General features: G+C 41.5%; 2 protein-coding genes and 1 long non-coding RNA gene across 3 annotated transcripts in view; 2 read left to right on the forward strand and 1 right to left on the reverse strand.

Annotated features, from left to right (window-relative positions):
- LOC148091263 (uncharacterized) overlaps positions 1 to 14,667 on the reverse strand; it is a 291,917-nt gene that overhangs the window by 147,619 nt on the left and 129,631 nt on the right. The gene's annotated exons all lie outside the window — the stretch shown is intronic.
- KRTAP3-1 (keratin associated protein 3-1) lies at positions 2,545 to 2,841 on the forward strand. Its single transcript, XM_016215079.2, has one exon. The coding sequence runs from the start codon at positions 2,545 to 2,547 to the stop codon at positions 2,839 to 2,841; it is 297 nt and encodes a 98-aa protein (XP_016070565.1).
- Positions 9,245 to 9,541, forward strand: LOC107538752 (keratin-associated protein 3-3). Its single transcript, XM_016215080.1, has one exon. It carries the CDS (start codon positions 9,245 to 9,247, stop codon positions 9,539 to 9,541), a length of 297 nt encoding a protein of 98 aa, XP_016070566.1.

The following is a 14,667-nucleotide window of genomic DNA, read 5'->3' on the forward strand; positions in this document are numbered from 1 at the left end:
GAGGCCCTCATCACTCCCGTGGAACACCACATAGCTTCCCAGCCACTGTCCCTGCCTTCAAAGTATCTCCAGTCTACAGAATAGTATTTTAGTTAAGAAAATAGGCTCTACAATCAGCTCCTCTCGTGGCCTCAAGACTTCAGTAAGCGGGTCCCATCCCTCTCACCAATCTCGCACACAACTGATCTCGAGGGTCACTTCAGTCTTGTCAGAACAACACTCCCAGGCCGAGAGGGAAGACACACAGCGGCCAAGAGCGTGGAATCTCGAGCGGGACTGCTGCATTCCACACACCAGCTCCATCACTTACTCACCGGTTACTTAGCTCTCTGTGCCTCAGGTTCCTCATCTGTAAAATGGCAAGGACAGCACCCTGCATACATCGTAAGTGTGTGGTGAGAGATGTACAATATATATAAAGCACTCAGCACAAGACCTAATAGTAGGTGATGATGATGATGATGATGATGGGCCTCCATTCAAAAACTACAGTCACCTTTCTAAAATACAAATCCAACCATGTCACATATGCATTCAAAGGCCTTTAGTTAATGCCCATGGCCAACAGGATGTACTCCTAAACGCTGAGTGTGGATACTAAACACAGTGGGTGTTCTTCCTCCTGTGGCGCTAACCCACCTTTCCAATGCCGTCTCTCATTATTTTCCCCGACACCTCCCTCCGGGAGACCCAGAATCTGTGCCTTCGCCAACCAACACTTCTGCCATGCCGGGAACACACCGTGACAGTCTGCTCCTGTTTCACTTCCTGAAATTCCCTTCCTCCTCCCTTCTACCTGCAAAGCTCCTGTTTGATCTTCAGCACCCACACAAATGTTCCCTTTTCATAAGATTCTCTTCAAGTCTTCCAGTCAGTGACCCCAGCTCTAAACTCCCATTTCTTACCTAGAAGACACACATGTACAACCCTGTGTTGTCATTTGCCAGCTTACTTCTCTGTGACTTTTCTGCTCTATAACTTCCTGACGACAAGAACCTATTGGCTTCTTTTTTGCATGCTGCCTGACTTACAGCAGGTGCCGACCAACGAGTGTTTGATTGAACAGATATCTCCTGAAGCAACGTGAACAACAAGCTAATTCCCAGCAGAGGGGTCCAAAGCCACAAAACCATTGTAGTAAGAAAATAGCTAAAATGAAAGCAGTTTTCATGGTAAGCATCTTTTGCATCCATTAGCTTGTTGATTTGCATGTCCTTTGACTTCTGGCTCCTCTATATTGAGCAATTTTTAATTATTTTTTAGAGCCTGCATCATTTTATCTGAACGTGGGTCAGAAAATATATACATTTTTAACACTTTCAAAGTAACATATATCTAAAAATTTACCAGTTAATATTTTCCTACTTTACAGTAATTCTAAAACATCATACTAAGTTTTATGTCTTTAAAATTGAATAATTTTATTATTAAGGTCTTAGTGGTTTAGATGTAATTTCGGAATCTCCCCAGGTGTGTTCCATAGAACACTAATCTATAAAGCTAACCTATAAAAACTAAAATACAAAAATGGTTCCACGGTCATGTCATTTGGGAGAAAGATAAATGCTATATCTCTGTAGTGAAAAGTCACAGAGCACCTTAGCATATTAAAGGTTCTGAGAGGTCCACCACGAAGAACTCAGTATTTCCCAAACCTATTTACCAGAGAACGCTCTAATGTTCCTTGGAATGGGTGCTAATGGAACTCCTTTTGGGAAATACTACGCTAATGGTTAGTCTCTAAATGGCTCAATACAACGAGCCTTTAGGTCATAAATAATCTTAATTCATAACATGGTTTAATTCATAGAATTTTACTCACAGAATTTTAAAGGACACTCATCATGGCCACCCATGTAGGTCTTACGCCTCATCTACATGCCCCTGCCAAGCGATCGTTCAAAGCAGTGCGAAGAGGAAGAGCACATGGTCTGTTACAGCTCTGGAAGAAAGGGCCTCTTCACACAGAACCAGAGGCCCTTTCCCTGTAGGTGCCACCTGTTCATCTTAATTCAGCTCCTCGGAGCCACGAAGTATAAAGCTACAAATCTTATCACTTTTTTAGCCACAACACCAAAATTATCACATAGAATCTTTGGGTGCTGTGTAGAAGAGTGATATAAAAGCCTATTTATCGTTTCATCTGAAAAGAAGGCAAAAATCGTGTGTGGGATCTGAAGACAGCCGGCATTCCAGGCCGTCGTGACTGATACGCAACAATTAGGAGACAATCGCTTGGTGCCTTTGAAGGCCGAAATGAGACGCTCGTGCTGTGACAAACAGCCAACGTGAAGAGTCCCAATTGGACAGCAAAACAAACTAACCCCCTTTTATGAGGTAAGGAGTGTGTCTTAGGTAATAAACACTTAAGTAATTAGATGGTTTTTATGGAGATAGCTATAAACTGAAACATGGGGAAGAAAATCTTGCTAATAGGTTGACGCCCAGGGGGGTGGGTATATAAGAGCCAGGGCAGGAGAGAGAAGCATTGAGACACTAAGAGACTTCTCTCCTCAACCCAACAAAAACCCAAATCTTGACACCATGGCTTGCTGTGTTCCCTGCTGCTGCAGCGTCCCCACCGGCCCCGCCACCACCATCTGCTCCTCTGACAAATGCTGCCGCTGTGGAGTCTGCCTGCCCAGCACCTGCCCACATGACATCAGCCTCCTTCAGCCCACCTGCTGTGACACCTGCCCCCCACCCTGCTGTATGCCTGACACCTATGTGCCCACTTGCTGGCTGCTCAACACTTGCCACCCAACTCCCGGACTGTGCGGGATCAACCTGACGACCTGCGTGCAGCCCTGCTGTGACAGTCCCTGTGAGCCCTGCTGTTAGGCAGCCAGGACTCCGCACAGGGTCAGTGATGTGCTGCTCAGTGTCCTCCACATCACCCAGCCCTCAACGCCGGCTGCTGCCTACCGCAGGCGAACTCTAGACCTTCCGCTGGGCCACGTTTTCATGAATTAGTCCAACCTCTTCTTTCCTCCTTTGGGGCGACTTGGAAACCTTTTATCTGTCTTTTAGGCTATTCTACTGCTCTTTGAGAAATAACCACTTTGATTATTCATTAATAAACTTCATTCTGGCTTAGCAAATATGGCCTTGTGATGATTTATTCCATATTCCTTTTAGGGAAAGTAGAATGCCTACCTAGACCTGAACAGCAGGTCATCCTACTCCCCAAGATTTAGCCCCAGCAGAATGAGAGCTTTCATGGTGGAATCGTCCAGTAATTAGATACTGGCTCTTTGTGGTAGGTTAAAAAGTAAAAAATTCAGTAGGTCATTTTGGAGGGTCTTTTCATTCAATAAATATATTTTTAAGACAACCACTGCACCAAATACTACGCTGGAGCCTAGAGATTAATATAATGTTTTTTAAATATTTTATTTCATTTTCATTACCCCTAAAATTGATTTTTCTTTCTTTCCTTCTTAACTGATAAAACAAACTGATCATTTTGCTAGTGTGTAGAAATAAATTTAATTCCATTAGTCATAGTCACCAATGAAATTTCAAGTTAAAATGCTACGTAATTTTGGAAAAAAATAGAAATATTTCTTTATATATCTTGTCTTCTAGGAAAATCAGTCTGGAATGAATATTAGCATTTATTGAGTATTCCTTATTTCCTCAAATTAGGCTTGGCTTCCATTGGTCATAACTATATTTAGAAACTTACTAGTCCAAATGACATATAATAGCATGTCACTGAAATAAACTGAAAACATCAGAATATAGTGCAGTCCTCTCCATACAACAAAAATACTCACATAATTATGGGAATAAAAACACACATTTCCTCCTACAACAAAACTTTTATGATGACTATTAATTCATCTCCTAGGGTGGCCTGGAAAAATCCAAGTACAGTAAGGTTTTTGCAAGAAATACCCAGAATGCAGCCTAGTTGTGTATTTTCGTGGATTTGCCATGGGATTTTGGGCCATTCGCTTCACTCTCAGCCTGTTTCCTCATTATTGCAGTAGAAATAATGCTCTCTTCTCTGCTTGTGTCCCAGGATTACTGTGAGGATCAAATGACCCAAAGCATCCACAGAAGCACTCCAGTCACAGCGAGAGACTCTCACCATTACTGCCACACACTGGTTCCCAGCTTTGTCACCAAAAGGCATCCTTTTATTTCTTGAAAAATGTTGTGTGTGTTTTTCAAAATGGCTTTTTTTTTTTTTTAAATCCTCACCTGAGGACATGCTTAGAGAGAGGAAAAGAGAGAGAGAGAGAAAAGCATTGATGTGAGAAACATTGATCAGTTGCCTTCTGCACATGCCCTGACGGGCTATCGAACTGGCAGCCTTTAGGTGCACAGGATGACATTCAACCAACTGAGCCTTTCCAGCTTTTTAAAATAATAATTTAGTCATTCCTTCATTTTTGTTCATAAATACATTTATAAGTATAAATGAGAGTCTTAAGATTAATATAACTATTGTTACTGTGCCAAGTCACCTCTTTTTTAGTCAAAAGCAAAAAAGTTTGATGTTTTTTCACATCTTTGTAAGGGATAAATATTTAGACTTTATTTTGAATACTGAAAATAATTCCAAGTCTCCTATTACTACCTCTGTGGGCCTTTAGGCATTCAAGTTCCCTTAGCTAGTTAAAAAGCCCCACCTGGAAACCAAGAGATGGGTATCCTAATCCTGGCTCTGCCTCGGGCTGACCCTACAACTCTGAGCAAGTCACTTGATCTCTTTGGGTCTCAGGTCTTAAAGCAGTAAAATGGGTTGGTTGACCAGATCCTCTCTAAAGTCACCTTAGTTTTGACATTCTATGGTTCTAGATTATCCAGAAGCATTTTAAATAACAAGTACTCCATGCCACTATCCAGCCCCATCCCACCTTATTACTTTTCCTGATTTTATTCGTGTAGCTAACATTTAGTGAATCTGCTGGGCACTCAAGTAGGTGCTTTAGGTGCATTACCTCATTTATTTCTAACAAAAACACTAAGAGGTACCTACCAGTATTCTCCTCACCTTACAGATGAGGAAACTGAGGCTGGAAAAGTTTCTTGCCAAAGTTATACAATCAGTGATAGAGAAGGGATTAAACCTAAAATGGCCTGAATCCAAAGTCCCTTCTCCTTCCCCTTCACCAAAGTATCTGCCTCCTCAGCAGACAGACATCGGGTTATACATGGCTCTCTACCCAGAAGAAACTAGATGCCCCTTGGCAATACATTCTCTACTATTCCTCTAAATTGTGTATTTGGTTATATATAGTAACTCAGCTTTCTCTGTGGTTTAAGACAAAAACTAGTGTATACAATGAGCCTAGAAAAAACTGTTTGCATTTCTAAGGTGAAAACAAATCATCTTTTTTTTTTTTAAGTCAGACTTTAAATATTGACTAACAATATCAGAACAGGAAAATTACTGACTGGGTCTTTAACCTTGCAATGAAATGCAGTCTTTTCTGATAAGTTCTAATAACCTAGTTCAAGGTAAAGACAAACTACCCTTAAAGTTAATAATTGTTTATCCTTGAGAATAGAATAGAAAACCGAGTCATTTCCTTTTTCTTTCAAACTGTTCCTGGCATCTTTCCTTCCACCTTCGCTGCCTCTGGCCCTGATCACCACACCCCTGATAACAGGCACACTCCTAGTTGACCTTGAGTCAAGTATTCTCCACCCCTTCCTCCACCCAAACAATATTCCTGTCAGATCAGGCTCCTGACCCTGAAATTGTTTAAATTATTGCTCAAAACTCTAGGACGACTCAAGATTTCTGTTTTTACTGAATCAAGGCTAAGTTCTTCAGTGTGATTCTGAAGCCCCTCAATAAGCTAGTAGAGTCATTTTCACAAATCTTACTTGCCACTAGTCTTGGCGGCAACATGCAGCCTACACTCTAGTCAGGGCAATGCCCCCTACACAATGGCCAAGAGAGAGGTCTCTCAAACTAGGCTGTCACACCCTACCACTTAGTAGTTATGGGTCCTTGGTTATGTCATTTAACTGCTCTATGCCTCAGATTCCTCATCTGTTCAATAAGATTAAAAACAGTATGTACCCTACAAAATAGCTGAGCAGTATACCACAGATCTGCCCAGGTGATGAAAAACAAGGAAAGACCGTCAATTTGGAAACAACCTTCCCAGCAGCTGCCCACATGAGATTAGCCTTCTTCAGCCCACCAGCTGTGACACCTGCCCCCGACCCTGCTGCGTTCCTGATCCCTAGTGTCACTGCCTGGCAGATCCACAGCGGCCACCCTACTGCAAACCTGAGCGCGATCTGTCACAGCCTGCACCCAGCCCTGTGAGTGTGAAGCACCTCGCTGCTAGCCAGAGACATTTCAAAGAGTTGCCCACACTGCCCCACGGGACTGCAATCATCATTAAGGGCTGCTCAGGGAAGGGTCTTGAATGAGAAGCTCTGGAAGAAAATGTTCTCACTCTGTGCCTTCGGTTTTACAGAAGTGTTCCTTCTGATTTGAAAGATGATTTCTAATGAGAAGAGAAAAAATGCTGTCATGGGCCCCTTTACTTTAAAATGAAATAACCACCTCTGCTCCCCAAACCAAGTACTGTCTCAACGTTTAATGCTATGATTACCCAACAGCTCCTGACACATGCATACATCGTGAACCTATAAATGTGTCCAGCAGAAGTATACTTTCTGATGACATCAACATAAATCTCAGCCAAAAGGAGGCCTCAACAGGATACGTAAATATGTGAAGAAAATTGTCTGGACAATAAAATACATGAAGCTCTAACCTTAGAATCATTTTCAATTCTGAGGGTTAGCACTTACTTAAAATTTATTTTTCCCTGCCTCTTTAAGTAATTTACATATGTCCTTAAAGAGGCTGAGAAACTGGCATAGAGGTCAACATACTCAACAGAAGGGACCCCAAAGAGTTTATGAGCTGAGCCATATTTTTTCATTGTCTCATTTAGGTGAAGCTTTGCATGTAAAACTGTTTTGACAGCAGTAAAGTGAAATGCATCATTTTGCTGATGTGAAATCTATAATCCAATTCAATAAACATTGATCAAAGAACTACTACGTACCGGGCATTGTCCTACGTGCTGGACAGAGACAAAGAAGATTAAAACAAGATTCCCACTTTTGAGTCCTTGCATTGGAGTACGGAAGACAGATATAAATGATAAACTATAATATATAGCAGAATAAAATGGGACTACATGAAAAGAGGAGCAACACCCTTTGGAAAAGCACGGGAAAGAATGAAAACATCAAGAACCGCCATCTGAAGTTTCTTTATGAGATGTCTGAGCTGATGCTTGAGGGGTAAGAGTTGAGAAGCAGAGGATTGGGGAAGGACATTTAAGAAACAATATGATCATGGCCACAGAAGTGTAAGATACCTAGGAGACTCCAACCTTCATTTTTATTTGATGTGCTTTATGATAAATATCGATATTGAAGCAAAAATCAAACCAACTTCAGTAACAAGTTCTTCTTCTCATAAAATGTGTGAGGCTTGTTTACCAAGGACATTCAGATTTTCCACTGATTTGTTTTTGCCAGCTTTCTGCCCTTTCTAACAGGCCACATTGGTTCCATTAATGTGCCCTCAACAATGACCCACCAGTTAATCCGTATGTTGTGTTTACTCAATAACCATTTGCCCCCCAACAAATGATGGAATTTAGATTCTACTATCTGAATGGTCTGTGCTGATCCTCAGGGAGCGTGCAAAGATGCTGGAATCGTAGACTATTACACATTAGAGATGATCCCGATCCACCGCCTCATCTACCCCCCTATGGTAAGGCAACGACGGCCAGCTGAGGTGAGCAATGCTGTGGAAGGCATCCCTCAAAGGAATTTACAAACTAATTGAAGACATAAGACGCAAAAACAAGCACGGAAGCAGGACGTCCCTCGGTGGGAAAATGATTTATGAATGCTGAAGCCCTAGATCATGCTGGATCTGACCCCTTCCAGAACCCACTGGCATCTTCTGATCTCTCCTTTTAGTTTCTGTTTCATCTTATTTTAAAGTTAAGTACATGTGAAAATGAGCCAAGACTGAGGTGATTTTCTTTTAGTGGTACATTTAACAAAAGATAGCAATTGGGTGGATCTTTCCTTCCAGTAAATTCACACTTTGACTCACTCCAAGACTGACATAACCATGACAATAGAGACTGTTTACAAAAAATAAGCCAGTCAGAGAAAGACAAATACTATATGGTCTCACTTACATGTGGAATCGAATGAGCAACATAAACTGACAGACAAAACAGAACCAGAGGCCTGGGTACATGGAACAGGCTGACGAATGTCAGAAGGCAGGGGCGTGGGAGGGTCTGGATAAAAGGAGGTGAAGATATTAGCCAAAGAACATCTCTGCATGGCCCGACCAGGCGTGGCTCAGCGGTTGAGCATCGACCTAGGATCCAGGAGATCGGGGTTAGATTCCCAGTCAGGGCACATGCCTGGGTTGAGGGCTAGGCAGCCGGTCAATGACTCTCTCATCATTGATGTTTCTCTCCCTCTCCTTCTCCCTCTCCTTTCCTCTCTCTGAAATCAATAAAGATACGTTTTAAAAAAAAAAAAAGAACATCCCTGCATGGACACCGATGACAGGGTGGTGAAGGCCAGAGGAGGGGGAGGGGCTTGAGGGGAGGGAGGGAAAGAGGCAGAAAATGGGGGACATCTGTAATAGTGTCAACAGCAAAAAATAATAAAATAACAATAAAAAGTACAGTAAAATTTTTAAAAACACCACAGAGTAACATCACCTTTGGAAACTCACTATAGGTTTATTAAAAATAATAAAAAAAGAGGTTTTATTTTATTCCTTTCTGGATGTCACCCTGCTTGCTCAATAGAACCTGAATAAATATTTCTGAGATGCATACAGTCATTGCCTCTGAAACTATAGCTGAATTGTCACTTGGTCTGATGATCCATAATTTATGTAGGATTTCACATGCCAGGACCCAGTAAAGATAAAATGTAAACATCTTATGACAAAAATGACAAGGCTCTGAGTCTAAAACATGATTACTTTAATAAGGGCAGGAACTTTTAATGGACAAGCAAATACCAAAATGATTAGATAACCTTAGTGGGAAAGAGCAGAGCGGCATAAACAAAAAGAGGAAGCTTCTGGTTGGACCAACACCCAATCGGGGAGAGTATATAAGAGCCCCAAAGCCAGAGGAGACATTTGCATCTCAGAAACCTCATTTCTCTTTCTGAAAAACCAAAAGCACCCCAGCTTCCCACGGCCATGGCTTGCTGTGTTCCCTGCTGCTGCAGCGTCCCCACCGGCCCTGCCACCACCATCTGCTCCTCTGACAAATGCTGCCGCTGTGGAGTCTGCCTGCCCAGCACCTGCCCACACACGACGTGGTTACTGGAGCCAACCTGCTGTGACAACTGCCCCCCACCCTGCCACATTCCTCAGCCCTGTGTGCCCACCTGCTTCCTGCTCAACTCCTGCCAGCCCACCCCATGTCTGGAGACCATCAACCTCACAACCTGCACCCAGCCCTGCTGTGAGCCCTGCCTCCCAAGCTGCTGCTGATCCAGGGCTGCTTCCCCCGGCACCTGACAAGGAGGAACCCGGGAGCTGTCTGTTCAGCATTCCTTTGTCTCAGTAGCTTATCAGATGTTGAGGCAGATCAGATGGCCCAAATATGGAAAACCTACCTTTCATTTTAATGGAAAGTTTAAAAAAAAGTGTTACGGTTATTTGGCTGAATAATCATTTGGTTCATTTGGGCAGTGAATATCACCTATTATCAAAATATACTGCCATTTGTGAGATCTCAGGCAATATTTTCTTGGCCATGTTGCTTCTTGGATCCCATTTCCTGTATGGGGTCTTGTCATAGAGGAAAATAAATTCTTAATGGGTTTTCCAATAAACTTTGTTTCTTTGGCAAGATGTGCTCTGTGTGTTTTTTGTATATTTCTTTCATTTTTTTTAAAAAAGATAAAGATAACATGATTATTTTGTTTTTTTAAAAATAATCTATTAGAGAGGAATGACTGAAACCAGCTTACGAACATGACTTATTAACTGTTAGAGTCACCTTCTCTCTCCTCTTACTTAGAGAAATACAATTTTGGGGGTGAGCCAACATTTATCTACCTATACTTTGCTAGGTAAGTTACACGTATTAACTCATGTAATCCTTAAAATAGCACTAATAGATGAGAAAAATGAAGCTTGAAGAGTTATTCAACATTCTCAAAGTCATAAAGTTACTGAGAAATCCAGAATTCAGTTCCTTGCTCGTGTGACTTTAAAGCCCAATTATTTCTACCACATCACAGAGCCTCCAGAGCTAAGAGAGCTTAATGAACACATTTATGACATTAAATTAAAATATGCACGAGAAATAACAAGTGTAAGAATCTTAACAAAGTCATCATATCCAATTGTAACAGAAAAAGATATATTGGTGCATAGATTAAAAGTGGCAGGTACTCAATTCTAAGACCTGGGTGATTTAGTGGGCCTACCAATTTTTACTTCATTTTCCCTTAGAGAAAACTTCAGGTGGTCAACTCTAGCAGCAGGACACTAGGAATATATCTTTCTACCCACACCATACCCAGGACAGAGGTCCTACCCCAGTAATCAATACAATGCCAATACTTTTCAGGTGGAAAGCTGAGAACTAGAGCCAAAACCCTGACTGAACATGGTTTAATCTACTACTTCACTTTACCAACCTGCTTAATTTTTCTCAAGCAGATTATCCTTTTCTAAGCCTTAAGAGATTATATATATTACACACAAAACATTACATATACAACATGTTACATATATAACATATGTAATATGGCATATTATATATATTACATGCACATATATAAAGGCACAAGTCAAAATCTGAAAAAGCAGTGAACTAAAACCAGAACAGTGCATGCGAAAAAGACAAAAAGTAGGGCAAGGAAGGGGGGAAGCAAATGCCGTCAAATAAACATGTTTTTAAATGTCCCCAGTGTGACTTCTGGTCAAGACGGCAGAGTAGGTAAATGCAGTACTCGCATCCTACCAAGACTACATCAAAATTACAACTAAACTACAGAACAACCATCGCTGAAGACCACCTGAAGTCTAGCTCAACAGAAGTCTTATAACTAAGGATATACAGAAGCCACAGGGGGACAGGTAGGAGGGGCTGAGACTCAGAAGGAGCTGGCCCCACCCCCATGTGTGGCCATTGAAAACCAGGAGGAATATCTCAGGTGCAGAGGTGCCCCCTGAGGAGTGTGGAGTCCCAGCCCTACCCTAGGCTCCCCAGCACGAGGAAGGACGAGGGGGAGGAGGAAAGAGAATATGAATAATAAAATGGAAATAAATGCATATCTATCAACAACTACTTTAAATGCAAATTGATTAAATGCTCTAATCAAAAGACATAGGGTGGCTGAATGGGTAAGAACACAAGACCCATACATAGGCTGTCTACGAGAGACTCACTTCAGGTAGAAAGATACACAGACTGAAAGTAAAGGGATGGAAAAAATATTTCATGAAAACGGGAAAAAAACAACAGACAAAATAGACTTTAAAACAAAGACTATAAAAAGAGACAAAGAAAGACCCAGCAATTCCACTTCTGGGTATTTCTATGAAAAAACCCAAAGCACTAATTTGAAAAGACATATACATCCATATGTTCACTGCACCATTATATGCAATAGCCAAGATATGGAAGCAACCTAAGTGGCCAAAAATAGGTGAATGGATAAAGAGGTGGTACATATATAATGGAATATTACTAGGCCATAAAAAAAGAATTAAATCTTGCCATTTGCAACAACATGGATGGACCTGGGGGGTATTGTGCTGAGTGAAATAAGTCAGACAGAGAAAGACAAATACCATGATTTCACTTATATGCCAATCAAAAGAACAAAATAAATGGACAAAACAGAAACAGACTCATAGAGACAGTTGTCAGTTGTCAGAGGGGAGGGGGTTGGGTTGCTGGCCGTAAAAGGTGAAGAGATTAAGAAATACAAATTGATAGTTACAAAATACTCATGAGGATGTAAAGTACAGCACAGGAAATATAGTCAGTAATATTGTAATAACTATGTACAGTGCCAGATGGGTACCAGATTTATTGACGTGATCGCTCTGCAAGTTATATAAATCTAACCACTGGTTTGTACACCTGAAACTAATATAATATTGCACATCAACTATAACTGAAAAATTTTAAAAATTTAATAAAAAAGTAAAAAATAAAAAGAAATGTCCTCATTGTCCTGTCAGTCTCTCCAGGGAAGACTTTCTCAGAGGATCCCACAGCTTGTTAGTAGCACATCTTTAAATGAGCAGAACTTAGAATCCATGAGGTAGATGGGACACAACCCAGGATACAGTCACCGGGGATTCAGACCATTTAGCCAGTATTTCTTGCATGCTTCCCCTGTGCTAGGAACCACATACATGCTAGAAGTATAAAGATTTAAAAAAAAGGGATTACCTAAGGTGCCCTCAAGTTCCTCTCAAACCTGGGGAAGTTATTATAATCATGATTTAGTGCTCTGTGTATGTTGAATGGATATAATTATAATGCTGTGTGATTCCTGCTGTGAGTGAGCTGTGAGTAGCAAGCATGCAAACACACACAAAAAAGTAACTAAGGCCCAGATCTGGTGATTCAGTGTCAGGGTGAGGGAGAGCTATGGAAAGCTCCAGGCTACCCAGGCTGAGCATTAAAAGATGACGAGGCAGCAGGGTTGGGGAGCAGCTGTTCCAGAGAGAACAGCAGCTTATTAAGTCGTGGGTGCGCTGACAATGGGGAGAAGAGGATGAGGCCAGCAGGAGAGAAGAAATGCAAAGGCCCTGGGGTCATGGCTCCCCAGACGAAGGGATCTAGATGGTAACCTCGAAGCAATGCGAGATTTGAAGCAAGAGACTAACAATCATATTTTACTTCTGTGTTTTTTATCATCAATCTTCAATTTTTTTCCTTCACTGTCACAGACACCCCTATTACCTATAGAACGGCATAATTAAAACTGGGCCCGTTCTGGGTGGGGGTTGTGTGTAGATTTTTAGCACTTGAAAATCTACCCTCTATTTAGGAGTCACTGTGGTTTTCCCACACTTGCTTAAAAGAAGAAAGACACCCTTTGTTTCTAAAAATAAAGTATGCTTAGTACTTCTGACACATTCTTTAAACTTAATTTTAAACCACATAAAAGGTAGCTCAATCCCAAGAGATCCTATATTTAGTTTTGAACAAGTCAGTCACTAGACCATCTAAAGCAAATTATCTCACTTCTCTTAGACTCAGTGTCCTAATTTATAAACAAAGGAAAGTAATTCTCAGGTCTCTTGACCACTGCAGAGAAAATTAATTTTAATAAACAATTGCGAGTCTTCTCAATAAAAGAGATGAGTTTATTATCATAAACTTATTTTACAAGTGTTTCTAATGTGTAACCTTAAGTCTTATTTCTAACTGTGGAAACATAATACCCTACACAGAACAGTAACAATTCCATAATCCTTACCATCCTGACTCAAGCTCGTACTGTACTCTGATAAGAAAGGGGTATCTTTTTACCATGAAATCCTAATTGCGGGAGTCTGCAAGCCCCAATGTTTTTCTTAAAATTTCAAAATAATTTCCTTCTGGTTATTGTTTTTCTGCTCTTAGAATCCAGTCTTTTTCCTTCTTATCAAAATGCGTAATAACAGTAATTTATAATAATATATCATGTGTGTGATGAACCTTCTTCCAGACTCTTAAGTTCCATGAGAGCAAGGATGGTGTCTATTTTGATCACTGCTGTATATCCAGCACTTATCACAGTGCCTGGCACATGGTAGCTGCTTGATAAATGTCCACTAAAGCATTTTTGAAATACTGAAAAACATTAATCAGTCCTAAGTAAAAGAGTGAGCAATTTGGCATATACTGACACAAAGATAAATCTGGGAGTGAGGTCCCGGGGCACCAGCAGAGATCTCGAATCCTTTCTTCCAAGCAGAGCCGTAGAGAACTTTTTTAAAATCTGAAATTTATTCATTTCTGTGCCAGCCGTTTTCTCTAACTGTAGGTGTGAGCTTTCAGCTAAGTCTTTGCTATTTCCTTAGAAGGCTGCTCTTTTACTCACCTTCAGCTATTATTTTTCCTTTTGCACTTTGTTTCTTGTCTCTCTCCCTTACCCTGAGACTGACCTGCAGCTTCCTTAGGTAATGATGGCAGTAGCTTACCTCTGTGTACCCCTTTACGGCTGTCTATGGACTTTATCTCAGCTTCTCTCCCAGGAGCCTCCCAGTCCCCTTCTGAGTGGAAGGATGTAGATAGATAGTATTACCCTTATTTTGCAGAGATGAAAAAATAAGGTTTCAAGAAGTTACTTACTTGCCATAACAAGAAAGGTAATGAGCAATCCTGGGACCAGGAAAGACCTCCTCCGACTGCGAACGTGCGCCTCTCCAATCTGCACCCCCCGAAAGACCCCGGCCGGGGCGCTCACTGTCACGCACTGTCACACAGCCCTGCCTGGAGGAGGGAGGGAGCGTGGGAGCCCGGCTTAGGGGTATGAGTGGCGGCTGAGTGGCAACGGTCCAGGGCATCAGAATGACCTCCCTGTGCTCCCTCCTCCAGGCTGAGCTAGGCCCCAATCTAAATGGTGCCCTGGACTGAGAGCCCAGGTCTTTCTTACCTC

The sequence above is a fragment of the Miniopterus natalensis genome, chromosome 17 (genome assembly GCF_054644295.1).
Source record: "Miniopterus natalensis isolate mMinNat1 chromosome 17, mMinNat1.hap1, whole genome shotgun sequence".
NCBI classification, from domain to species: domain Eukaryota; kingdom Metazoa; phylum Chordata; class Mammalia; order Chiroptera; family Miniopteridae; genus Miniopterus; species Miniopterus natalensis.